The sequence below is a fragment of the Chelon labrosus genome, assembly GCF_963514085.1.
Source record: "Chelon labrosus genome assembly, chromosome: 18".
Lineage (NCBI taxonomy): Eukaryota > Metazoa > Chordata > Actinopteri > Mugiliformes > Mugilidae > Chelon > Chelon labrosus.
In genome coordinates this window covers 10,177,571-10,203,658 of record NC_140351.1, presented here as the reverse complement: position 1 = coordinate 10,203,658, position 26,088 = coordinate 10,177,571, and the positions used below count along the sequence as shown (strand labels likewise).

General features: G+C 44.0%; 1 protein-coding gene across 1 annotated transcript in view; it reads right to left on the bottom strand.

Annotated features, from left to right (window-relative positions):
- The window catches only part of zfhx4 (zinc finger homeobox 4), a 59,362-nt gene that overhangs the window by 6,039 nt on the left and 27,235 nt on the right, over positions 1-26,088 (bottom strand). The window contains exons 6-10 of the mRNA XM_084566114.1: positions 13,154-13,249; positions 6,921-7,054; positions 5,513-5,713; positions 5,071-5,188; positions 1-4,935 (exon numbers count right to left, since the gene is read on the bottom strand). The exon at positions 1-4,935 is cut by the window's left edge and continues 480 nt beyond it. Coding sequence (XP_084422240.1) covers positions 1-4,935; positions 5,071-5,188; positions 5,513-5,713; positions 6,921-7,054; positions 13,154-13,249 — 5,484 coding nt within the window. The remainder of the gene's footprint in view (positions 4,936-5,070; positions 5,189-5,512; positions 5,714-6,920; positions 7,055-13,153; positions 13,250-26,088) is intronic.

Here is a 26,088-nt window from a genome sequence, read left to right as displayed (position 1 = left end):
GGAGTCCAATCTCGTTGCCCAGCATCTCACACTCTTGCATTGTAGGAGTGCGATAGTCACTAAAACAGGCTTTGAGCACTTTGAGCTGAAGGTTACTCATCTGGGTCCTGAATCGTTTGTGGCCTGGCCTATCCCCACAGTTGCTGCCTTTGCCCGACTTGTTGAAGGGGTTTGCAGACCCAAACGGACTTGGGGAACTGGGATCAGTTAGGCTTGATGATTCACTCCTGTCATTGTTTTCGTCCATATCATCATCTCTGGAGCTAAAGTAAGATTCCAAGTCTCTTCCAGAGAAGCTGAGTGAAGGGCTCACCATACTGAATTGGAACCTTTCATTGCCACCATCAGAATTTGTTGATAGGCAACTTTTGTTGTCACTCATCTTGTCCCCTCCATTGGCAGTGAGGCTCTCCACCTCATTGTTATTACACTCATCTCCAGTTGTAGCATCGCTAATGGCTGTGTTAATTGACGATGTCTCATCGAAGTCCATCTTACAGAGATCATAAGATGAAGCTTCTGCTGAATTAATATTGGGCCCTTCAGTTTCATCACAGTTTTCAGCTTTTAAGGATGAAGGGCTTAAGAAGTTTTTTATCTGTGCCTCAGATGGTTTGACTGGGGTTGAGGATGCAGCAGGCAGCTCATACTCATTTGGCTCAGTCTTGGTAGGCAGCTGTGGGTAGTCAAAGAAATTATACTTATTTGGGCTTTCACCTCTTTCATTGTCTTGATTCATCATCGGGCTTGGTGGCAAGCTAAAACCTGCCTGCTTAGCTTCATGCCAGTGTCTGGATCGTATGTGGCTATCTAGAGCAGATTTAGCCTTGAATAATGCTCTGCAAAAGGGACATTTCTTGTGGGACTGGGAGGGCCCTATAGCCCTGAACTGTCCCTTTCTCTCTCTTGCACGAGTGTTTTGGAACCAAACTTGCACAACTCTCTTTTTCAAGCCAACCTCTCTTGCAATGTGGTCCAGCATCTTCCTTGTTGGGTTAGAGTCAAGTAGGTATTTGTCATACAGAATCTCCAATTGTTCTGGTGTGATGGTGGTTCTCAGACGTTTATCTCTGTGTTGCTCTTCACTACTGTTTCCACCATCTTTATCATTAGCATTTTCCTCTTTGTCATCCAGTTTTCTCTTCATTGCCCCAGAGCCTGCAGCAGATGTCATACCAGAGCTACCCTGAGAGGGGATTTGGGAGAGACCCCCAGATAATAGCTGGCTAGCCATTAGGGGGTTATTGGGGTCAAATATCATATAGGGCATATCAATGGGTCTTTCGAGAAACTGAGAGTGAAGGAATTGGTTCTGAGCAGCCAAGAAATGCATGTGTTGGTGCTCCTGCCATAGCTCCATAGTGGGGAATGCAATCTTACATTGGTCACACTGGTACTGAAGCATCTGGTGGGGGAGGCTGTTTGTGAGTGAGGAAAGTGCCAGGGAGAGTGGACTTGAGGGCACTGCGGCTGCCTGAGGTTGGGAATGGGGCCTTGACATTTGTGGCTGGGGAGCTTTCTGAGGAGGTGGCTGAGGAGTGCAAGCCTTAGATGGTCTGGGTTCTGGTAGTGACTTTATCACTGGTGATGGGGCAGTCTCATTCTGTTTAGATTCAGTTTCCATTACAGTGTCTGGCTTGGGTGAGGTTTTCCCCATGGTCGTACGTGGAGAGGCCATCACAGGCGAGCTTGAGCCAGAACTGGTGGCAGTTCCTGTTTGGGACTGCTTGGGTGCATCTAAAAGACCCTGGGGAGTCCTAACTGGACCTGGTTCAACATTATCCATGTATTCTTCACAGGTGTTGTCCTCATTGCAGTCCTCATCTTCATCCTTATAACATTGCTTTTTCTGATGGGTAATAAGGTCGAAGATGCGTGGGAACACAATGTTGCACTTTTTACACTGGTACTGCATGTTGCTGGTTCTGATGTATCGCTCATTCGTCAACTCTTTTTTCTCACTGTCTTTAGCATCTGCCTGGTTCTCATAGCTCTTGCGAGCTTTCTGGCGAGCATTCTGAAACCATACCACAATGACCCGAGTTGGTAGGTTGAGCACAGTGGAGAGCTGCTCAATCTCATCATCCTTTGGATAGGCATTAGTGTCAAAGAAATCTTGAAGTACCCGCAACTGGTAGTCAGTGAATCTGGTCCTGGAGGATCGCTTGTTCATGGTTGGGTCAGTTCTATAATATTCATGTGCACTGAGCTGCGACTCCAAACGAATATCTTCCAATGTAGTAATGGGAGGAATATTAAAATTGTAAGGAGAGTCTTTACTTCGCTGTCTTTCTTTGAAGAGGGTGTTACGGAACCAGTGCTTTATGACTTTTTGGGGCAGGCCAGATTTTTCTGACATCTCCTGAATTTGCTCTTCATTGGGGGAATTGTTGATGTCAAAGTTTGCCCGAAGGATCTTAAGCTGGTCATCAGTGATACGGGTGCGTGGGCGCTTAAACTGAGACTGACGGAGGAAATTTGGATCAAGACCCAACTGTTGCTGGCACAGTTGTGTAAGGTCTGTGGAAAGAGAATCCATAGTGGGCAACTGGAGGGCCAGCTGAGGGGGCAGGCCTGGGTGCTGGACAGACTGCATCATTAGAGGAGGGAAAAGGGGCAGATCTAGGGAAACAGGGAGCTGCACTTGGGGTGGTGCAGAGGGTGTAGTAGGCGGTGGAGGAGGGGGCGGTGGCTGCGGTGGCTGTGCTTGGTGAGAGGGTTGGTGTGTGGTCTGATGGGAAACAGAAACTGGTGAAGGTACTGGGGTTTGGGGCTTGGTCACTGATGTAGAAGGAGGCTGAGGAGCTGTCACTGGGGTTGGAGCAGGAGGAGGTGGAGGAGGCGGAGGTGGTGGTGGTGGCGGTGGTGGAGTCTCAGGTGAAGCAGGGTTTATTGGATAGAGTTTGTCGTAGGCCTCTCTGTACTGCTGAGCAAACTTTTCAAGCTCCACATATGGGAAAAACTGACTGTGTACATGTTCCTGGTGGCTTTTGAGAATAAGCATATTGGAAAAGAGCTTTCCACACATCCCACACTCAAGCTTATCTATATTCATTTCCAATTGTTCAACTCCTTCTTTGCTCTTCTTTTGGTTTTTTTGTCTGTTTTCATTGTACTGGATGACCAGCTCAAATCCAAAGTTCTCTAATAGTGCTTTGGCTGCATTACCCCTTGCTCCTGACACTATACGTGGAGGGGGAATCAGTGGCTCAGAGAACTTTGACTTTTTGGGGTCTTTGCTGTCTTTACCTCCATCACTGAATGCATCACCTCCATTTTCCATCTTTGCTCTGATTTCTTGTTTCTCTAGGTGGTCCTCTGCCTCTTTTGACATCTGTATTTCTGACATGGACACAGTGCTAGACTCAATTTTAGATTTGTTCTGCAATTGCTGGTTTTTCTGTTGCTGAATTTGAGACTGTGCCTGAGAGGCTTGCTGCTGCTGTTGCTGCTGAGCCTGTTGCTGGGCCTGAGCCTGCTGTAACTGATGTTGCTGTTGCATCTGCTGCTTCAGGTCCTCGAGGAATGATCCAGTAAGGCCAGGCATGCCAAACGCTGCTGCTGAGTGCAGGGCAAGTTCTGGGCTAAGGTTGAACTCTGCTCCTGGTATGTAAAAGGGGAAGAGGAACTGTGGCTGTTGAAACTGTAGCAGTGCTTCTGGGGTCATTGGAAAATGTGGGAAGAAAGCTGGATTCAGGAACTGAGGCTGGAAGAAGGCAGCCTGTTGCTGAAGTTCATGCTGAAGTTGCAGTTGCAGTTGGGCTGAGGACTGTGCTGACTGGTGGCTGCTGGCCTGTGCTGAAACATGTTCAGTAGTTGCTGTGTGTTTTGTGTTGCTGCTGCTGTTAGTTTCTTTGGATTCCACAGTGTTTTCTTTGTTAGAAGAAGGTGTTCCACTTCTAGCAGTGTCTGAGTTGCTTGTGTTCCCTTGTGCACTTGGGCTTGGACTTTTTGCAGCTATGGGACCACTACTGCCTGTGATACTGGTGCTGCTGCTGCTGCTGCTGCTCATGTCAGATTTGGCTGTTCTGGCTTTGGTCTGGTGGAGAACTGACCTCATGTGAATTTCAAGGGTTGAGCTTTGGCTATACGCAACATTGCAAATATTACATTTGAATGGTTTGTTGTCAATGCTGTTGCTTGTCTCCTGTGGAACTGGGCTGGATGCCTCTTGAAGTACCTTCTTCAGTTTATGCAGGTGGGAAACTGAATTGTAGTGGACAAGAAGGATGTTCTTCTGGGTGAAGGACTCCTTACACACCGTGCACTTGTATGGTCGAGAAGGGTCCAGAAATTTCTCCATTGTAAAGTTGGGCCCTTTTCTGAATGGTAGGGTCCGTTTTGGTTCTGCTCCCATGTCATCTAGAAGAGAGCTACTGTCACTTCCTGTAGGACTGGGCTTCTCGTCCTGGTCCATTTCATCATCTTTGTCTAAGTCATGTTCAAAGGCCTGAGCTTCCTCCAAGGCCCTGGCCTCGCTCTCGGTGATGTCTCCATTCAGTGGCAGATTTCCAATCAGTTGCTGCACCTCAGCTTCACTAAGTTCAGGATGTCCATTTTCCAAATGCTTCCTGAGGGCCAAGAATGTCCTGAAGCTGCGCTGGCAAAGGCTGCACATAGTGGCTGCTCTGATGGCATGGTACTGAGAATGTATCTGAAGCTTCTGCATTGTCTTAAAGGCTAGGCTGCAGTGGTTGCAACGATATTTGTAGACATGACGGTCAGATACTGAGAGCTGCTGTTGTTGCTGTTGGAGTCTTTGGAGCTCACTGAGATGGTCCTGTAGATTATCAGGAGACTTGCTATCATGTCCTAACCCACTGGCTCTCTTCCAGTCTGGAGCCTCGGAGGCCTCCTTTGGGGGTTTGAGTTCGTCACCTTGCAGGTCTAATTCATTCCTGTCTTGATTGGTCAACTCTTCCTTTGAAATGTTTCCTATAAGTAGAAAATACAATTTGAAGTACAACACATTGCATGTTTTACTTATACTAATTTTCTCATAATATATGTATTATCATACACATCAGTTAAACCTTATCACTACAGCAACAAATACCATATTCTGCTTACCTTGAGACTTTCCTGACCCATCAGTAAGAGAGGTAGAGGAATCCAAAGACAGATTTTTCTCTTGTCCAGTTTGGGTATGCATTATATTATTTGGTGTTGCTGTGTCAGGTCCAACAACCTATAGAGACCAAGAGAAATGTCCTTGTCATTAGAATTCAATTCAATTAAATTTAAAGTAATGATATAAGATGGTAGAGTCTGCAGTATATTGTACAATAACCGGAACTATGTCACCTAGTTTCTTGCCTATAAAAGAGAAAACCTACTCATCTCAATGCAACTTGTTTAGGAATTTTACATTTATTTTATTGGAGCACTGGCTATTTAATGATTAATCAGTCAGTATTACTTTTTTTCTGAATATACATTTTCCCAATGCGTAAAAATACATTTATGTTGACATACACACACATGTTGTTAATGAATCATTACTTATACATACAGTGAGAATCAGCTTTTCCACACAGTCAGGAGCCACACTGTGAAGGTGAGTGAGATGCAGCTGCAAGTGAATCTTGTTGCTCAGGACATCCTGGCACAGTGGACAGCGGATCACCGGCTGCATGGAATGCTGGGACATCACGTGGAGCTGCATACGGTTGGCATCTTTACTGCTGTAGTTGCAATATGGACACTGTTGAACCTAAAAAAAAAAAAAAAAAAAAAAACACAAGAGTATAAGTATCTGGTGAGGAAGTGGAAATATAATGAGATGATATCCAAGAAATGGGACATCCTGAACAATCCTAGAACAAGAAGTGATTCTTGCTCTTGATGTACTGGAGTGGGTATCATTCTTGCACAACACAGCCATTAACATATCTGGTCACCTGCCTCACTAGTCAAACACTACTTGTTAAAAACCAACAAGCGTTTGATTAAGACATGCATACCCCGTATCTGCAAATAAATTAGATTTTTTTTTTTGTATTCTTCACTGTTCACTCACCTCATCCTAACACATTCACCCCTCACCACCAATTGCCATGCCCTACCACAGAACATGTGGATCAACCATGTTTCGTGTAATTCACTTAAGTCTTTCAACTCATGCAATTTTATTAGCAGAAAACATGATTGGCCAGAATTTCTAATCAGGAGATTACAGATGACAAAGGTGTGTACTCACCCAAGCTACGCCATGCCCTCATTAAAGGGAGTACTCTGAGCATAGCTGCCTCCCTACCACCTGTCTTAATAGAATCCATTTCTGAAATGACTAAGTCCTCCCTCCTTGCAGGGCCCAGAACCAGACGAGCTAATACTTCATAATCTAATTTAAAAACACATATAATTTAAAGAGATGCAAAAAGGGGACCAGGAGCAGGGAGGGAGGCCTAAGGCTGGTGCAGGTATTCCACTTAAGAACACAAAGGCTGGTCTATTGTGCTTGATGCTAAAAAGCTCTGTCAGGAAGGGGATGGTGGGATGCATTTAACCCTTTGTACGAAAGCTGGCGCCAGCAATTGCTAAACGCTTGGCTTAGCAATTCTGCTTCTTACAGTTAAGTATCTTCCCATTAGCTCATCCCACGGTGACAGTGAAGGTTAGATTTCATTAGTACTCATGAAGACAAAGTTGCGTCATTGCATCATTAGTTATTATTTCTGTACATCCGATGACAAATTTTGACGAGTACCTCGAATATGATGCACAAAAACCTCCCTAACCTTGATGCATTTTATGTGGCAAGATGAAAACAGTTACAGGTGCATGGTTCGAGGAGCAGGTAGGTAGGAGCAGATAGAATACACCCACTGTGAGTTGGCAGGAGCCAAGCCAGTAACATTTTTAAGATTGTTTAGCTAGTGTAACTGGCAGGTTTTTCTGGATACTGTATAAACCTTTACCTGGTCATTGGCTGAGGTCTTCCCCTCAGCAGACTTTGGCCTTTTGGGTGGACTTTCAATTTGTCGATCTGGCATGAGGGAATGTTTAACCATAGCATTCGGTCCAGTAACCTCTTTGGACATGGCATTCACTCCTGGCAGATGGTAGAGAGAGAGAGAAGGGAGAGAAGGGAGAATAGAGAATGTTAAACATTAGAAATGATCGCTTTTCATCACCTAATTAGTTTTTTGTACTTGCATTTGTGTAATCCAACCTTAGATAGATTAAAAACAAAAAGCTTCACAAGAGCAATTTGAGAATAAAACAGAGCTGCAAAATAAAAAAAATAAAAAATCAAGCTGATTTTTTCAAATTGAGAATAACATATTGAGCACATATTGTATGGGAAACAGCAACAAAACAAAAGTATACAAAAATGGCTGAACTGTAATTCTGGCACTGTATGATTATTGCCATACAAACATTAGAGGGTATAGCATAAACAAGTCCACCAAATTAATATTCAGTGGGACATAGGTGATGATTTAGAAAATGATTTGACACCAACACAACATTAGCATAGACACAAGCATGAATTGTATTGTTCACATTCATATACACTGACATGTTTCTGCCCTGAGGACATGTAAAATGGGAAAAACTCAGGAAGGCTCATTATCACAGCACGACATACATTAAATGTTATGGTAATATTATACACTTCATTAGTTCATATACATTTCCCCAGCTGCCTCAACAACTCCTGTGTCTGTATAAGATGCTAAATTTTCAGGGCTTGGTCACGGCTGGTGGTACAGTAGCAGCAGCACTGCTTGTGTGAGTCTATTTGTGTGTGCGCGTGTAAGCGCGTGTGACGTTAACAGCAGGGCTCAGTGTGGAGAGATCAGCCTCTGGTTGTATTTAGTAAATGCTGCAGCCGCTGATAAATCTTTCATTAGCCTCATCCTAAGATACAGGCCGTGCAGGCCCTGCTATACTCTGCCACTGCAATTTACCCACTCTGCACAACACAAAGACACAGCAACAGCAACTCTCCCTCCCTCCCTCATTCCCTCCCCCTTCCTTGCTCTCTTCCTCCTTCTCTCCCTAAGCCATCACCCCCTCCCCCCCCCACATCCCCTCCCTCGTCTGGTCACTCAAGGCAATATGTGAGCCTCACTCTTGCGAATCAACGCTTCACGCTAGATGCACAAATGGAAAAAAAGGGAAATCAAAGCACTGATACATGGAGAGGGGGTTGAAAAAAAAACATTTTGTATTTCATATTATTCTGTGGCTCGTGTTTGTATTGGGCGCATATCAATTCCTCCGGCCCGTTCATGCATTTTAATTCTGTTGCATTAAGTAGGCGTTCCACTTATTTTATTTGTAATCCCCTATATCTGGAGCCTGAAATATTGGCCTGTCAAGGAAAGTGACAAGAGAGAGGGAGGGAGGGAAGAAAGGAAGAAAGAGAGAGAGAGGGGAGAAAAAAACACAAGGGCACAATGTGAATTTCCAAGAACATCCGAGAATTGCTCTGCAGCTCAGACGAGCGAGGTAATCTCGTCTTCCACTGCTTGTGATGGCCCCTGCAGGGCTTGTGTGTGTGTGCACGCCTGTGTGCATATATGTGTGTGTGTGTGTGTATTACGTGCTTCATATCAGGCCTCTGACACTCCATTGGCCAGATCTGTCCAGGCTGGAAGCACCCGTCATATCACCTGACCTTTCCAAAGCCTGCGCCCCGCCTCCCATATTTATTATAACCATTTCTAATTTCAACTTTCAATTTTTGCCTCCGTCTTCCAGTCAATTTGCAACTAAATTACATCCCTGCGAAAGGAGATGAGGCGATTGTCGGACAAGAGCCTGCAAACACATTTACAATGCGGCGGGGGAAAGGGCCCACACATCACCATTGATTACTGTCATGTTGAATGTAAATGTATGTTTGTGTGCGTGTGTGTGTGTGTGTGCGCGCAAAATGAAGATCTGTCCTTCTGGTTTAGATTTGTCTTTGACCTAGTGCTTTCATCAACACTTATGAAACGCACACACAGGAAAAAAAACAGTTGGTTAACCCTGAATGTTGAGAGAGCAGTTCTTTCTGTGGCCACTTAGGAGCTTTAAATGGCAAGCTCTGCCAATGAATATTAAAGTTCAAAGAGCTGAATTGCATTCAAAAGTATCAAGAATATCTGCCAAGGATATACCATAATCACCTGTAAGGTACAATGGCTAGCTCAATCCAGACTAGAAATTTGTGAAAGAAAAAACAAAATATCTCTCTCGTTGCAGTTTTTAACCAGCTTCATATCCTTGCCCTCAATAGTCCACGGATATCTTAAATTATTTGAGAGAGTAAATGGGCGAGAGCATGATTGAGAACAAGGAAGGAGTCCCTCCTCTGATTCTCCTTTGTTTCTGAGTCTGCACCCCATACTTAATGACTGTCCTGTTTCCTCCTCCTTCCTGTCCTTTTCCCTCTCCCTCCCCACCTTCTCTCCATCCCTTCATCCTTATGTGGGTTCCAACAGCTGCAGACCAGTGAAGTGGAGGGGCAGAATAAAACCTGAAATTGCCCCTACTCCAACTCCCTACCCCTCCTCCACCAATGACAAATGTCTGCATGGAGCAGGACCTTGCTTGATTAGATAAATCAAAAGGTGATTTATGACACTCAACCGCTTTTGCATTGCAGGGGGAGAGAGCGGTGCACACGCCACCCATCTTTATTTGCAACTGTCAATGGTGTTTAGGGAGCCGCATATACACACACTTATATACACGCAAGTGGGCGCTCAAATGGAGAGGAGGCAGAGAAATGCAGAGAAACAGAGTGAAGAACAAGAGGAAATGACAGAGAGGGGCAGAGAGGGGCAGAGACGCCCATAGCTCAGCCTCAGGGTCCCAAATTGTTCCTCAAAAGGCGGCGAGTCCAACAACGCCATCGTAGCTTATGCTTTTCCTGTGGATATGTTTTAAAATCTGCCCCTTTGTGTCGGAAAGGGCAAGACATTATGTGCAAACTGACCCAACCAAATCAAGATTTTCCTAAAAATGAGCACATCGCTGAATCCTTGGGTTTATTTCTCTCTCACTATTACTTCACAGTCCTTGGGCAAGATTTAAAAACAAACTGTGCTCCCGTCTTTTGTCTATCAATCTCTTATGATCTGGAAACTAATTCCACTTTTAATTCCACCATTAATTTTCTTTCTTGAAAATACAAAAAAAAAAAAAAAATAACACAAAACCGAATGGAGGGGAAAGGCTGGGTGGCTTGGATTTAGTATTCAATTTAGCTGTCCTGAGCCCTGGCAGACTGGCTAAGGTTACGAAGCAGTAAATCTAGAAGGGAGAGCTGGCCAAAGCGGGCCAGGGAGGGCCGGCCAGCATGATTTACTGGCCTACTGCTCTGAGGTTACGCATTAGGCTGACCCCCGGTCACCTGATAACATTACAGCAACACACTCTGAACCCCAAACTCCCACTGAAGCACTCAGCAGACCCAGATCTAGCCGGAGGGAGGCACAGAGAGAGATAGACTGGGAAGGAGTGTAATGGAGAGAGGCTGAGACATAGTCAGATGGAGAGACAGTAAGGGGAAAAGAAAGGCTATTAAACAGCAGCTGTCTTGTAGTTTGTGTTTTTAATGACTAGCCTTCCTTTCTCCTCCATCTCCAGCCTGTGTTCTAATGAGAGATAAATATGAGCATGGCCTTGTCACATTTGACAAATCGTCTGAGACGTTCAACAAGCTGTCATTACACGGAAAACACACATACACACACAAAGGGACTGCTGCAGGCTTGTAATTAAACATGCTAATATCTTTAATATATTTTAATCTCATCTTAGATAGACAGAAAAGGAGCACAGCTCTCCTCTCAAGTTGGACAAATTTGCAAGATGCATGCACACGAGAAAAAAAAATAAAAATAACGGAAATATTCGGAATATCAAGAAGCTAATATGGAGTATTTAATTCAGTTCACGTCTGAATTTAGTTTCCCCTTCTCTTCACGATTCAAAATCGTACACAAAAATTAATACATAACATTTGACTGTAGGAACAATGAGTAATTTTCTTTGCTAATTTGAAGCAGGTAGAGATCTGTAATTTCCTTAGGCTGCCTGACAGGCTCATTTCCATGCTGGAGCCTTTGTTTAGTTGGTTATTTATAAGAAGTGGGCCCCTGAGCCATGGCGGCGACATGTGCCATCTACACACACAGCACAAAGCTATCTGGAAGTAATCCACATCGAGGACATTTGCATGGAAAATGTAACATGGATTATAATTAATCTAAAGTGACATGGGATTAAAAAAGACAATGGAAATGAAGCAAGGGAAACAGCTCTTTCTGTCTTTCCTTGCCCCTCCTACCTCCATCTCTCTCCATATCTGTCTCTCTCTCTCTCTCTCTCTCTCTTTTCCCGTCTCTATCTATCTGCCCCTCTTTGTTTAAAAGATCATGGTCTTGGACATGAAGTGCGCAAACACACTGCTCACTTGGCCGCACTGTAATCCCTTCCCTGGAGATCCCCATATGGACACACATACACATATACAGATGTCAAACATTTGAAGCTGGCCTGGGATTTGGGGCTGATGTGGTGGATGCTAAAAAGTCCCCGGAATAACAACAAGCTGACCCACCAAGATCCCCTTTAATTTTCTAACATTTGACTTTCTGAAACCTCATTCAATCCAAACTAAAACAGGAAAAACCCACCAGCAAAATCATTATATCCACATTTCTAGCCAAACTAGGACTAAATTCCCATTCACAAATATATGCAATTCTGCTTTACTGAATAGATTTCACTATACTTGAACTACAGCTAAGAACAGGCACATACATAAGCACGCTATAAAGTAGGAGGGACCTGGACACTCGGTCGGTTTGGATTTTTGCATATGTGCAGTGGTGTTAAATGACGCTGGTGGTAATATGCGGCAGTGAATGCATGGATGGTGGTTCCCCGCCAGTCCGTCAGACAGGCCTGTCAGAGAGATAGAGCTGAAAGATAGATGACTAGCCAAACTAATAGGCCCCAGCCTCACTCAGCTCTCCTTCTGCCTCATTGAGCCTCACATTATGGAGCTAGGTATGGCATGCTAGGAAGAGGAGGTAGGGAGGGAGCTTCAGATGGATAGTGGGTGTGGAGGGAGAGAGTTGGAAGGTGTGTGTGTGTGTGTGTATGTGAGTTGGGGTTGGGGGGGGTGAGAGAGAAAGAGGAGAGACATTAGTAGAGGGAGAAAGAATGAGAACCCCATGCAATGACAGAGGGGGAAAAAAGGAGGAGAGAGACCCCATGCAATATTCATTCCCAGCCATGGATTTCCATCTCATACATAAGAAGACCATATGAATTCTTATTTGGGTAAATCAAATCTAACAAAGCCAGGGCTATCCCGACCACAGCCTCGCAGCGGAGGCATTATGTGCTCCATACCTCGCCCCAAAATAACAAAAACACCAAGCTGCCTTTTACAGATTTGTGCCCCTCCCTGCTTACAGTTCTTACAAACGAATAAACTAAACAGTTTCTCCACCACCCCCCTCGCAACCCCCTTTCTATCTTGTGCTATTTTTCTATCCGAAGTAATGCCTGTGATAGGGTCACAGATTGGACAACAATTAAGGGATGGATTGAGCCAGGAAAAAAAAATGGGAGAGAAAGAAAAATGAAGGGAGGGTGCAAGGGGGGGAAAAAAAAACTAATTTAAGGGTTGCAGGGATGCTGTGCAATATTAGAAAAACATATACACAGGCCCCCCCATCTAATCCTGCGCTTATGAAAAATTAATATGTCATCGGAGAGGGCACAAGAACGAGAAAAGATTAATGCAAGGCGCTTATAAATTACAAGCACGCAAACTGATTTGATTAAAAAATAATCTGGGGCCTGGACATTGCCTGGTAATATCCACAACATTCAACTTATCCTTCTCTCTTTCTCTCTGTTTTTCTCTCTCCTTATTCCCCTTTCTCTCTCTCTCTCTCTCTCCCTCTCCAGTCTCTCTCTTTCTCTTTTTCTCTTTCTGTCAGATGGAAACGATTAAAGCAGGTCACATGGAGGCTAGTAAGCAGCATTCACATGTTACACACACGTTAGAACCTTATCTGAGGGAGAGAGGCAGATGAACGATAACTTAGAAAAGAGCGGAGGCTTATGGTTCATATGTCTTTTGTATGTTTGTGTGTGCGTGTACACAGTGTGTGTGTGTGCGTGGACTTACGGTCAGTTCTCCTGCTGTCAGTCAACTCACGGTCGTTGAGGTTGGGCCCGGGCCTGGAGGAGGAGCGAGGAGGTCTCTCACCGTCCTCAGCGTCTTCTGAAAAAAAAAAAGAAGAAAAAAAAGAGACTTCATTACCCACGATGCTCTCTAAAAATACAGTTTGTGAAAGCTGGGGCACCAGCTCTGAGTAAGAGTTTAGATATTTTGACAGATATTGCTATAATATTTTAAAGTTATTTCTGCCAGTACAGTTAATCCTCTTAAACCCCTTTTTTCTATTCAAAGGTCAAGTTTACTCCACTGAACAGTGTACAGTATCTCACCAGCAAATAATGCCAGTGACTTTAACACATGCCCCGTTGAAAATAGCCCTGCCATGCCACTTCTAGGGGGTGAAACATAATACAGCCATGGCCCGAAAGCAGTAAAGTTGTGTGACAACAAAATATGTCCAACAGGGGAAACTATTTCAATCATTTCAGTTGCCTCTTCTCAGGAGGCAAAAAGAAAATTATTTTGGGGACGTGTCATAATAATGTTTCCTTGTCCTTTTAAATAAACATTCAACCGTTGTTCAATTCATCTAAAATTGTTATTTCAGGTTAGACAAATATTAAAGCACAGTAAAGCAAGCTATCGTTCTGCTTTATTACATCCACTGGAAAAACAGAGGGCAATATTAATATTATCATATGACTCATACGACATACTGTAAATTAAAAAATTTAAAAAAATTAATAGCAAAATCACATGTGGAGATTGTAAAAAATGCGCGTGCACACACACACAAACACAACCCAACACACACGTGCAGCTCTGTACTATTAGCAGATTAGCCTGCCCATCTCTGAGAGTTCAGCCCCTTGTTTGATAATTCTGTGTATCTGCAGTGTTCTGCCAGTGGATTAAAGCGTGTGTGTGTATGTGTCTGTGTGCGTGAGTGTGTATGTGTGTATACGTGTCGCCAGCACAAGCTAACACTAATCCTAGCCGAGCCCCAGCGCTCCCTTTCATCCAGCCATCATTTGTCTCCGGCTGGGCTGATGTCACTTTGTAATGAATTTTGAGCAGTCTGAGAGAGGCCAGATAACCAGGCATGCGCATGCACACACAGCACACACACACACATATATGTACACACATATACCCCTCCATCTCAGACCGAGCACACACCAGTGCAAAATCAAACAGAAACACTTGCAAACAGCCGTCAAATCACACACACACGGTATCAAATTCACACACACAGAAAACCGTTAAAAATGTTCATGTCTTTTAAAAGGGAGGGGAGCGTGGGGTGGAGGGTCCCTCTCACCACAAACCCCTCACTCTGCCAGAAAATGAAACTGGTATGTGTCTGTGTGTGTGTGTGTGTGCGCGAGTGTGTATAAAAGAGCTGTGCTCATCAATTCTTGCACTGCCTTAATAACCATATTTTACAACACACGCACACACAGTCGCACTCACACAGAGTCATAGTCACCGAAATCAGGCAAAGGGTGCACGGAGGTCAGCTTGCATTTGCATACAATCACTTTGGCCATTGTATGATGAGCACAAGGGGTCTGCAACCCCCCTACCCCCCCTTAGTAACATGATATGATTAACCCTTTCACATACAGCGTGGTGAGAGCACACACACACACACACACACACACACATAGACAGACACACAGACTAAGCACTGGCGCCATTGCTTTAAGCGGCAACACATTAAGTGGACATTATATACAGCATGAAATTTTCATGGCAGATGCTGGCATGTGATTGAGGGGGAAATTGCAGTTGTGTTTGTGTGCGTTCGTGAACACTGATATATTTTTGCATTTGCACGTGTGTGCTCTGGATACATTTTGCATGTGTATACACAATCTGTGTGTCCTTGTACATGCGTGCATGTGTGGAAGAGAAAGAGACTGGGACTGCACTCTGCTCCTGATGTTTTATTAATACGTCGGTGACAACGGAGATGAAATATCTCCTGTCAGCCGAGAGAGCCCGGGCTGCAGAAATTGCAATTTTCACTGCCGGTGCTGCAGCGTCCATCTTTGTATTTTAATTCGCCCCACCTTCATTCGGAGTGAGAGGATACAATGTGTGTGTGTGTGTGTGCGTTGGTGTAAATGCTGTGCATGTAGCAGGTTTGAAAGTCCTTCATCGCTGGTTTATCTTTTCTCTATACTTTTGTTCGAAGCCAAAGAAAAGCAAATGGCACAAATCGAACAGCGTGTTTCACAGAAGCGTGAGAAAAGAAGGGGAGGGAGAAGGGTCAGAGCAGAAATACAGGGAGAAAAAAATAAGCTCTTGAAGATCTCACATACTGCAAGATCAAAACAATGTCTCCGAAGAAAAAGTGGGGAAAAAAAAAATATATATATATATATATATATATATATTTACCTCCTTTGTCCGCACCCCACAATATATATTTTATATATTTATTTATAAAATACATTAAAAATTAAATATATCGCTGTACCAGCCCTTTCATGGAAGGTAACTTTATATTTAAAGTTTTCACTCAACATATTAATAAAATATGGTCAATATAATAATAAACTGTAGCATAATTTACATATTAAATAAATGTAATTTCATATTGTCTCACATATAAGTTAACCATGATGACAAATGTCAACATGACAGCTCATTTAGAGATTAATCAGAGCATCATCTTTATTACTTTCTGTAAACTTAATTTATTTGACACTACTTGAGACGATGTTTACACAAAATGATTGCACATTTTTTTATGGTAGTAATTAAAGCAGTTAAGCGGATTTTTTCTAAAGCGGGGCAATAAGGAAGGGGCGATGTGTGTCCGGTGAAAGAGGTCAGGATTGCAGTCAGTGTGTGATCTTAACAATACTAAACCACCGTTCTAACTAACCTCTAGGGGGCAGGCTACCTGTAGCTAGATAGGACACAAGAGAAATGAGAGACAATGAACAGAAAGAGGGAAAGAGAGGAAGGAATGAGGCCGAAGAAAGAGAAAAAGGAGGAGAAAAGGAAGGGTGATCATCTGGGCCTCATCAGTGTTTTTTTTTTTTCACTCCTTGCCTTTCTAGTCAGTTATATCTATGGTGTGTGTGTGTGTGTGCACATAAGGCAAATGTGTTTCCACACTGAGGACATTCCCAGACGAGCTCTCTCAATACATCAGCACAGCGTCTGCCCTCTGACTGACCCTGACAGTTACACACCACATGAGTACGTACGTGAGTGCGCGTGCAACCGTGCACGTGAACATGTTCCAATGTGTTTGTGTGGATGTGTACCATTGATCAAGTGAGCGAGACAGTGGCTGCATGTGTTTGCATGTGAGATGTCATGTGCAAGTGCGTCTGCGCTTGTGTGTGTGTGTGTGAGAGAGAGAGAGAGAGAGAGACAGAGGGTTTTGCAGCGGGGACTCTTAACCATCAACTTAATCGCTACCAGAGGACACGCAGAGCGAAAACTTTCACAGTCACCTTCCTCTGCCTCTGTATGTGCACGCACACTCAAACACACATGCACACAGAAGGAGTGGGCCAGGCTGTGGAGGGTGTGTGATTTTTGCAGCATGGTGGGACTCTCTTTGATGTGGGTCAGTCGGAACATTAAAGCCGGCCGGTGAGCTTGAGCTAACCGCAGACCCTGGGTTCGATTACCCTGCAACCAACACTAGCCTATATTTAACTGTTAAAAAGAGGAATAATAATAAAGTGACTCTTGATCAGACATGCAGCCAAAATCAGTTTGGTTTTAGATTTAACTATTAATTGGAAGCCAGTGGAACCCATTAGGTCCCTGGATGAAAATCTCTCTTGTTTGTCCAATTAATAACTCATGAAATATCCAAACACAATGTGTTTGATTTGAATAAAACAAGATGTTTTAGTTCATTTTATTGGAAAATTTTACAACAAAGATCAGAAGTGGACGATATACAGAAAGAGATGTTTGGAAAGAAAAAAAATGGGAGACATAAGGGAGATGGAGGCAATGAAGAATGTATTGAAAGTGTCAGTGCAGTGTGTTTGTGTGTGTGTATGGGTGTGTGTGTGTGTGTGTGTGTATGCCCTCTAGCTGTATAATGACCTGCTCTGAGACCAATCACTCCCCCTCCCGTCTCCCCCTAAGGGCCCATAACCGCCATGCCGGGTCATTATGTGCCCGTTGGAGGACTGAGCCGTACAGCACACAACTGCAGAGCGATGCCACGCCAGGAAACTGGACACGGAGCCTCCAAAATGGCTGAATTCATTAGCTGGGCTGAGCTGCCTCTAATTTGCTTCCTTAGGGCTAGGATGGTGCTCATTAAAGGGGTAAAGGAGTTAAAAAAAAGAAATAAATAAATATTGTTTTACATTTTGTTTATCTTAAATCATGGATGGTATGAAAGTGGAACATCAACTGGAGCTGTAATTGCTGCCAAAGAAAATATCATAAGAACTATAGGATATAACAACTAGGCTGGGAAAGTATAGCTATATAGCGACTGTATCTACTACAATATTATGAGTGTGTTATCTGTCTAAAGATAATAACACAGACTAGATGCTCTGTGTCCAGTGTATCTGTGGAAGTAATGCAGCCTTAATGTTTTGCGTAACACCCCTGACTGCCGTGTCTCCCCAAGTTAAGCGTGATGTTGACGCTGATTTCTTCGTACAACTCTGGTCATGTCCCCTGTGAGACCGTATGTGCATGTGTGTGTGTGTATAGGAGCAACAGGGGCCCTGTGATGTCACATTCCTGCGCCGCGCGCGTGGCTCTAGTTTGGCCTCTAGGTTTTAAGGGGAAAGCTTTGAAACATTACACCATCCCACACAGTCGCAGCCATGCACACACACACACACACACACAGTCAAGGGCCAGTGGTAATACTGCCAGAGTAATAACCTTACAGACTTACTGATCTCCCTCCCTCCCGTTCTCTCACCCTCAAATCTTTATTTACCCTACTCTCCCTCTTTATCCCCCTTCTCTCCCCTCGTTCTCCCTGTACCTTTCCCCCCGAATTTCAGCACGTTTAACAAGCATTTAGATCTTAACCAGATGTTGTTAATGTAGCATGTCTAAAATACTAAACATCAACCCAGCGGAGAGGGTCTACAGCTCCTGCACAGGGCCTGGGAATAACTCAGTCACACACACACACGCTCACATGCACGCTGACACACACACACCTACACATGAAACCCTCTTCACGTAAGGCACATTCACTCCCACACAGCTTTCAATGTAAAGTCCGCAGCCCACATGCTAACATGTAAACACACCAGGACAAGCAAACACACGTGTTTCCATCCACACTCTGAAATCCACCCACACTCAACCATTTATTGCTCCAAACACATGAGAACTTATTACACCAGCAAAAAAAATATATATGTATGTATATATATATATACATATATATATAAATAAAAATGTCTATTGTTTCAGGTCGACTCTGAAAAGCCAGACAATAGGATTGTCACATTTAATTCGCTCCTGGTGTGAATGTCAATAAGTTGAACTGACGGAATAAGCTGAAAAAATGACTTTTGTGTAAAAAACGCTTGTATCAGCAGCTCCAAATTTGCTTTGTTGTTGTCAATTACGACTTCCTGAGACACTTCATTGTATTTTCTTTCGCTCAAATTGCCCGCTCCGCTGTCTTGCAGGCGGCTAACAAAACACCTATTACTCTTTTGACAAAAAAAAGGGGGGTAAAAAAGAAAATCATATGAATAAACATAGCCAAGATTAAAGGCTTGCGTGTCTTGCTTGCTGCGCAGACAGAAACTGTTGTTTCGTGTTAAGAGGGGTTTCATTTTCAGTGCTGTGGGCACTTGGGGGTGGGGGTGGGATGGGGGGTATGTGGAGGGGGTGATGTTAATGATTCTTTAATGGCAAATACAAAAGGTTTTCACAGGACAAAACTAGCTGCTTCAAAAGGTTCAGCGGTGGAAAAAAAAAATTGCCGCAACACCTGGCCTTATACAATAGGTTAGCACACCTACTGTACACCTCCACATGTGCGCACGCACACACACAGGCACACACACAGACACACACACCTGCATCTTACACAACAGCCATATTGCATTTCGGCTGTTTGAATCACCTTAGGCTGAGTAGGTGAACTGAGGAGGCGGCACGGCAAGCTTACTGAGGGATTTAGGAATAATTTGAAAAGAAGATTCCTCTCCTCTGTTTCATCTTCTCCCATCGCTTTCTCAATTCTCTGATTTTCCTGGACTTTTATGATTCCTCGGTCCAATATTTATCCAGCCCCTGATTATAAACATCTGGCTGTTGGGGCAGTCTGCACAACAGCAGCCGACACACACACACACATACACTCAGAGAGTCGCACACATAGTGGAAATATCACACACGCTCGCCAACGTGACCCTGTCAGGTCCAGACCAGAGGACAGAGGGAGGGGGGAAACAGAAGGAGAGAGTTGGACCAGACAGAGACAGCGACAGAGAGAGAGAACTAGGAGCTGAGGGTTAATGGCCTTCCCATCTCTGTGATAAGAATTCATTCTGTTCTATTACCAGCACTTATCTACAGAGGCTCCTGTCTTTCTCCCTCAAACACACACCCACACACACACACAGACTAACACACACACGCACAACAAGGGTCCGAGATCGATAGATGAACCTAATGAAGAAAGCAGCTGTTTCTCGGCATACCTGCTCAACTCTATCAGCCCTACAAGATCTCCCTGCCTCATTCATCTGTCTATCTATCCATCCATTTATCTATCCACCTATCTATCTATCTGTCCATCTATTTTTCTACCTTTTCACACAGCTATCCATCCATATACCTATCCCATCTGCTCCCCTGCGCCTCCATTTATCCCTCTATCTCTCCATCCATCACTACACTGGTAAACAAAGATACGAGCAGGATAGATATAGTTTCCAATTGACCAGACCGGTCCTTGTCATGTATTCAAGGTTTATTTATTTTCCGGGAACTAATACGAGGCCTGAAAAACAGGGAATCTAATAAAATGGCTGCCGTGGTTTAAAAGAATGGTTGTCTGTGTGTGTGTGTGTGTGTGTGTGTCTGTGTCTATGCTTAAAATAGGCCTGTGACGGGCAGTGGCCAAATGGATAATGCTTAAACAGATCTTTATCCTATTGGGCTACTGTCCCCTTTTTAGCTGCATAAAACCATCTGCTTTCAAAGCCACCAAAAACATAGACCGTAATCCTGGATAGAAAACAAAGGGAAGATTTGGGTAGATATGAAAGAAACATAAAAACACAGATCGTCATATAAATTAATGTTGTAGTTTTTTTTATCAGTCGCTATAAATATTTTGTCAAACAGAAATTCTAAATAATCCTTTAAACAATAACACATAAAGGGTTTTTCCTTTATTTTGTGATGCAGATCCATGTTTATGTGAATCACACACACACACACACAAAAAAAGAAATTTCAATTTTCAAAGCTTTTCAGTGACCACATTCCTGACTGATGGGGACTTCAGCTGAGCACGGAGCGCCACATAGCTCCCATTTGAACTTAACAATTTCATATGTGACGTGTCTTTTGCCATAGAAAGCATGTGCAAAACAAAAATGTGTGCATCATCAGGCCCTTATTATGTGTTGAGGTTCGACAGGATGACAGAAGTCTTCAACATGAGAAGAAGAATAGAGCTACAGACGAGGGGAGGGGGGAAAAAAAGAAATATCTTCAAGGCAAAATATTCATTAGGTTGCTCAGAATCGTGTCCAAAATGACCACATGGAACCTGTAACACATACGCACATATGTTCACATGCAACACACACACATCAGCGGCAGCAAACACACAGACCTGGGGCTCGGAGATGGTATTGTACTGCCCTGGAGATGGTATTCGCAGACAGTTACAAATAAGGAGTGTTGGCTTTCCTCTGACTTTCTCAAAAACATGCAAAAAATGTCCATTTCATTACTGGCTAAACAATGTCATATGGGCCCCCACTGGCCCTAATAGAAGCAGACAAAGACAGAGCAGCACACATATGCTTCGAATAAATCAGATTACTGAGGGAGAGTGGGGGAGAGAAGGAGTGAGAGAAAGAGGGAAAGAAAGAGAGACACCGCCAGACACTTAGAGGATTGACAATATTCCCTTTTCTTGCTACCTCCACCCCTCCCACTCTCTCCCCCTCCATCTCCTTTCCTTCACTTTCTTAACTCCCCCAACCCTTCCCACCCCCCCAAAGCGGGATCTGTTTTAGATTTGAGCCAGTGCTAGAGCCATATCTCTACCTTATCTCTGCTAGCCGTCAGAAAACAGAAAGCTCCATGTTTCCATGCATTAGACTCCCGGCCCCTGACACGCCACTTGAAAATCTCACAACCCCTCAAAATGGCTGAGCAGGAAAATAAAACAGCAAAGATATCATTTAATCAAATGAAATGCAGGTTACCGGGGTGCATTGATATCTTTCTTTTTTTTTTTTTTTGAGTGCGCTCCAACACAGTGTCATATCAAAGAAAATGTCAGCCGTGAAAATTATGGAAATTCATTTTGGCATTGTGACAACAAATGTCATCGAAAATCCTCAAAAATTAGATCACTCTTCGGGAGCAACAAAGAGTCTTGGGCTGTATTTGAAAAGCCATCAGGATTTAAGGGGCTGTGACATTTTTCACCCCCCTGACCACCTCCTGGTATCAAACACCATCAAGACATCCTGTTGTGATTTTGGCTCCAATTATGCCAAAGCACTTCTCAGATGACTGTAAAGGGAAGTATTGATTATTCTCCTTTAAGTTGTAACAAAAGAAAAAGGGGGGGAAATAGCATAGACAGGGTGTGGAATATGTTAACAATTTGAAGAAAAAGGAAAAATCAATATTCAAATGACTTCTTATATCGATTTATAATTAAGTCTTAATTGCGGCTAGGCTTGGACTTTCAAACTGCTCTGTGACAATAGCTTGGAAAGGAGATAGGAGAACATTATTGATACACTTTAACAGTGGTGGTCGCCCAGACATTGATTCAGCCATTTTGCGGTGCCTTTGGCATGCACATACAATCTAAATGCACATGCATCTGAGGAAAGACACACACTCACTGCTTGGCTAAGGATGCATAAACACCGGCATGGACAAACAAATACACACACACACACACACACACACCTAAGTGAACTAACACAGCATAATTAACCTTCATCCGGGAAAAGTCAGGGCTGTCTTATCTGCAAACCTGACTGCACATATGGGTGTGGATGTGTGTATGCATGTGTGCATGTATTGTAATTACACCATTAGGTGTGGAACTGATTGACTTCAGCTGGAGTTGTAGGAGGTATTATTATTCAGGACAAAATACGTGAGAGAAAAGAATGTGTGTGGGGGTTTGTGTGCGAAGGGTATGGCTATTTGAGTGTACATAAAGATTTTTTAAATTACACACCTACTTGTGATCCAAGTGTGTACGTTCGTCAGCTCTTGGTGTACTCCGAGCCACGTGGCCATGTGAAAGTGTGTGTTCACGTTCAAATCTGTGTGTGTGAGTCCCCACGGGCCTAATCAGGTATCAGATACCTTTTGTTTTGGGAGCTCATTGATGGATGAAATCTTTATCTGTGCTATTGATCAGGAGGGTGCGGGTCCTAAACTGTCTGTCTAGCTGCCTGCCTGCTCCAGCTCTAACAAGATTGCCAGGGCCGAGTATATCAGTTAACATTTAATCAATGGCAGCTTAAGACACTGGGGCTAAGGGAAAGAAGCCCACCGCTTCAACCCCCTGCCCCAAACCATTACTCGGGATTGAAGGGGAGCAATCCGTGTGCGTGTGTGGGGGAGCTCCAGATGATTACAAGGGATTGGGTCTGGTTGATCACATGTCTTCAGGGGACAGAGGTGTGTGTGTGTTTGTGCCTCGGTGTTTACAGGCATGCAAGTGCTGGCTTGTCGATACATGTTAATACGTCAAAAACGCCAAAGGGGATGGCGGTGTGTTCTGGACTGCTCGTGAAGAAAATGGGAAAACTGAAAGAAGTGACTGATGTATTAGGAAATAAAGAAAATGCCATTCAAATCAAGTGAAGGCTACAAATTGAACATTCCTGTGCAAAAAACACACTCACACACTGCAGTGGAAAGATATGACATATCAGGCACTGCGTGATTTTTTTTTTCTGCTTCGCTTGCAAAAAGCCCCCTGATGGTAAAATGCAAAAGAGGAGAGTCAGCAAAAAAAAGGAAATATGATCAGTTAGACTTTTTTTTTTCTGTGCTTTTTATTTTACCATCAGCTCATCTCGCCGCAAATGAAACCCCATCACATCTCAGAGGCAGATCCTTCATCTCCCATCTTCAACTTTTTCTTTCATTTTCTTGTTCACGCTATCGCCGGACATCACCATCAAATCTCATTCTGTGAGAATTAAACACGTACTCACACGCGTGCCTTTGCCAACGCAGCGAGCGTGAAGCAGGGTGTGTGTAACGGCACGTGTGCCTGTGTTTGTCAGAGGGTTGCTCTGACGGGGGAAGCCCCTCTCACGTCCCTGTCTTTCGTCCAAAGCCTAGGAGATTCCCACCACCAAAAATCAATGTGTGTGAGAGCATATGTGCGCCTGTGTGTGTGTGTGTGTGTGTGTCGAGGTTTTGTAAGACAAATCTCTCCAGCGTGCGCCGCTTTAGTGCTATTGAACCAGGCTTCGATCACTCGGCCACTGTGAATAATGCAAGGGAGGCTACTGCTCACTTACAGCACAGGACGCTGGCATGTGTGTGTGTTGCCCGTGCACGCGTGTGTGCGACAGGATGGTCCCTTTTCCTTCTTGCAAATGCAACAGGGCAGTTCTTCGACGTTCCTCCACTTGGCCCTCTTAATCTCATGTCAGATACAGGAACTCCCACATTGATACCGTGTCTTTGAGTGTGTGCGCGCGGCAAAACGAGTGCGCGAGCGTGTACGCTGGAGGCTCCTACAGTAGACGGGAAGAGCTTAACTCAAGCAGACAGCTCAGGCCTGCACTTTGACACACCCTGACTCATTACATACAGCCGGCACACAGTGGAATATTGTCATTAAAAAAGACAATTAGATAAGAAGTCATGGGAGCATCACTTACACACACACACACACGCCTGCAAACACACAGCGCAGGAAATATAGGTGAACACGCTCATCTTCATATCCCCAGGTATATGAGGCAGAGATATTAATAATCAGGATGTTACTGAGTAATTAAAATGATTCCAAATGACGAGTGAGTGTGTGTTTTCCGTGTGTGTGTGTGTTTTTTTTGTCTATTAATTAAGCTGAATGATTTGATATGACACAAACCGTAATGCTTTAATGGTGTCCTATACTTGATGTGGCTGGAGGGGACAACAGCTGATGGGGCTATGGGGAGAGACAGCACGACACACTCAGACACACACACACACTAAAAGAGAGAGAGAGAGATGCTCATTGGCCCTGCCTAAGAGGAGCATCTCTTTTTTCGACATAATTATCTGTGTCATCACTTATGAGGCAATTAAACAAACATCAGTTCCTATTTCCTCTCCCTCTGTCTCTCCTCTCTTCTTATTCCGCATCTCTCCGTGTTCTCTCCTGCCATCTGCGCTAATATCGCTGCTCCTTCAGTCTATGTATTTAATCCTCTCCTCTCCTGCTCATCTTCCTCTTCTCCTCTCCTGCTCATCTTCCTCCTCTCCTCTCCTCTCCTCTCCTCTCCTCTCCTCTCCTCTCCTCTCCTGCTCATCTTCCTCCCCTCCTGTGTGACTCCAGACAAGGTTTCAATTTCAGCATGCTGATTGTCTCATTGCCGACTCTATGCATGTCTAACACTTACCGGCACTCTGGGGACCGGCAATACACACCATAGAATGCCTATTACACTCCCACACGTTTCTGGTGAGTGTGTGTGTGTCCATGTTTGTGTGTGTGTGTGTGTGTGTGTGTGTGTGTGTGTGTGCATGTGCAAGGGGTGATGAGGGTGTAAAATGCCTATTACGCTGAGAGTCTGGTCTCTCTTACACTGGAGAGAATTCTCTGGCGCCTAAAGAGCAGAAAATTGCAACGCTCCTCTTCCTCACTCCCCATTAACCTGCTTTTGAAACAAAGGCCCGACCAAGGTGTATGTGTGTGTGTGTCTGTGTGTGTGTGTATCCTTGCCCATTAGCCTCGTGCACCATCATGGCTGAAGCATCTTGTGTGCGTAACCAAGCAGAAACACCAGCGTCTTTTCTGCATATACCTTTTATTATTTTCCATCTTTTTTGCTTAACTACCTTCTACAGGCTACTTCTAACACTTTCTACTTCTCTTCAGCCTCTTTTTTTGTGCTCAGTAACCTACATTTTGTGAAATGTATATTTTAATGCCCTTAAATGAACTTGTCACTCATTTTTTACTTTCCTCCCCAAAAGCAAAAAAAAAATGACGGCAGAGGAAGATGGCATCTTATGAAGAGCTTCGAGATGACTAAAGCAGCGGGCATATTTGTCTAATTTGCACAAAGACATCCACATCAAAGCACAAATCAAGACCCATGCTCATTCAATGGATTTTTTATCAGTCTATCCATTTCTTGTTCTTTTTTTTTTTTCGGCACCTTCTCTTCCCCTCTCTCGCTCTCTCTCTCTCTCTCTGTCACATTCCTCTTTTTCCTCTCTATTTTCAGAGCGTTATTAGGACATGATAAAAGCGAAAGGGATGTCATGACACAGGACCCCCTGTTAGCATTAGGAGGTGGGAGAGAAAACGAACGAGAGAAGGGGTGGGGGCGGCGGGGGGGTGGATGAAAGAGATTTGTCTGGAAATGATTGCTCACAAGGCATTGATTCTCTGCTTTAATCTCACACAGTGTGCTCAAATTTCCTATTAGGGAGATGAAGAAAAGAGGAGAGAGGGAGATGGGCCTGATTCACATAGGTGGGGAGGTGAAACTTGGCATGTCTCTCTGTGTTTC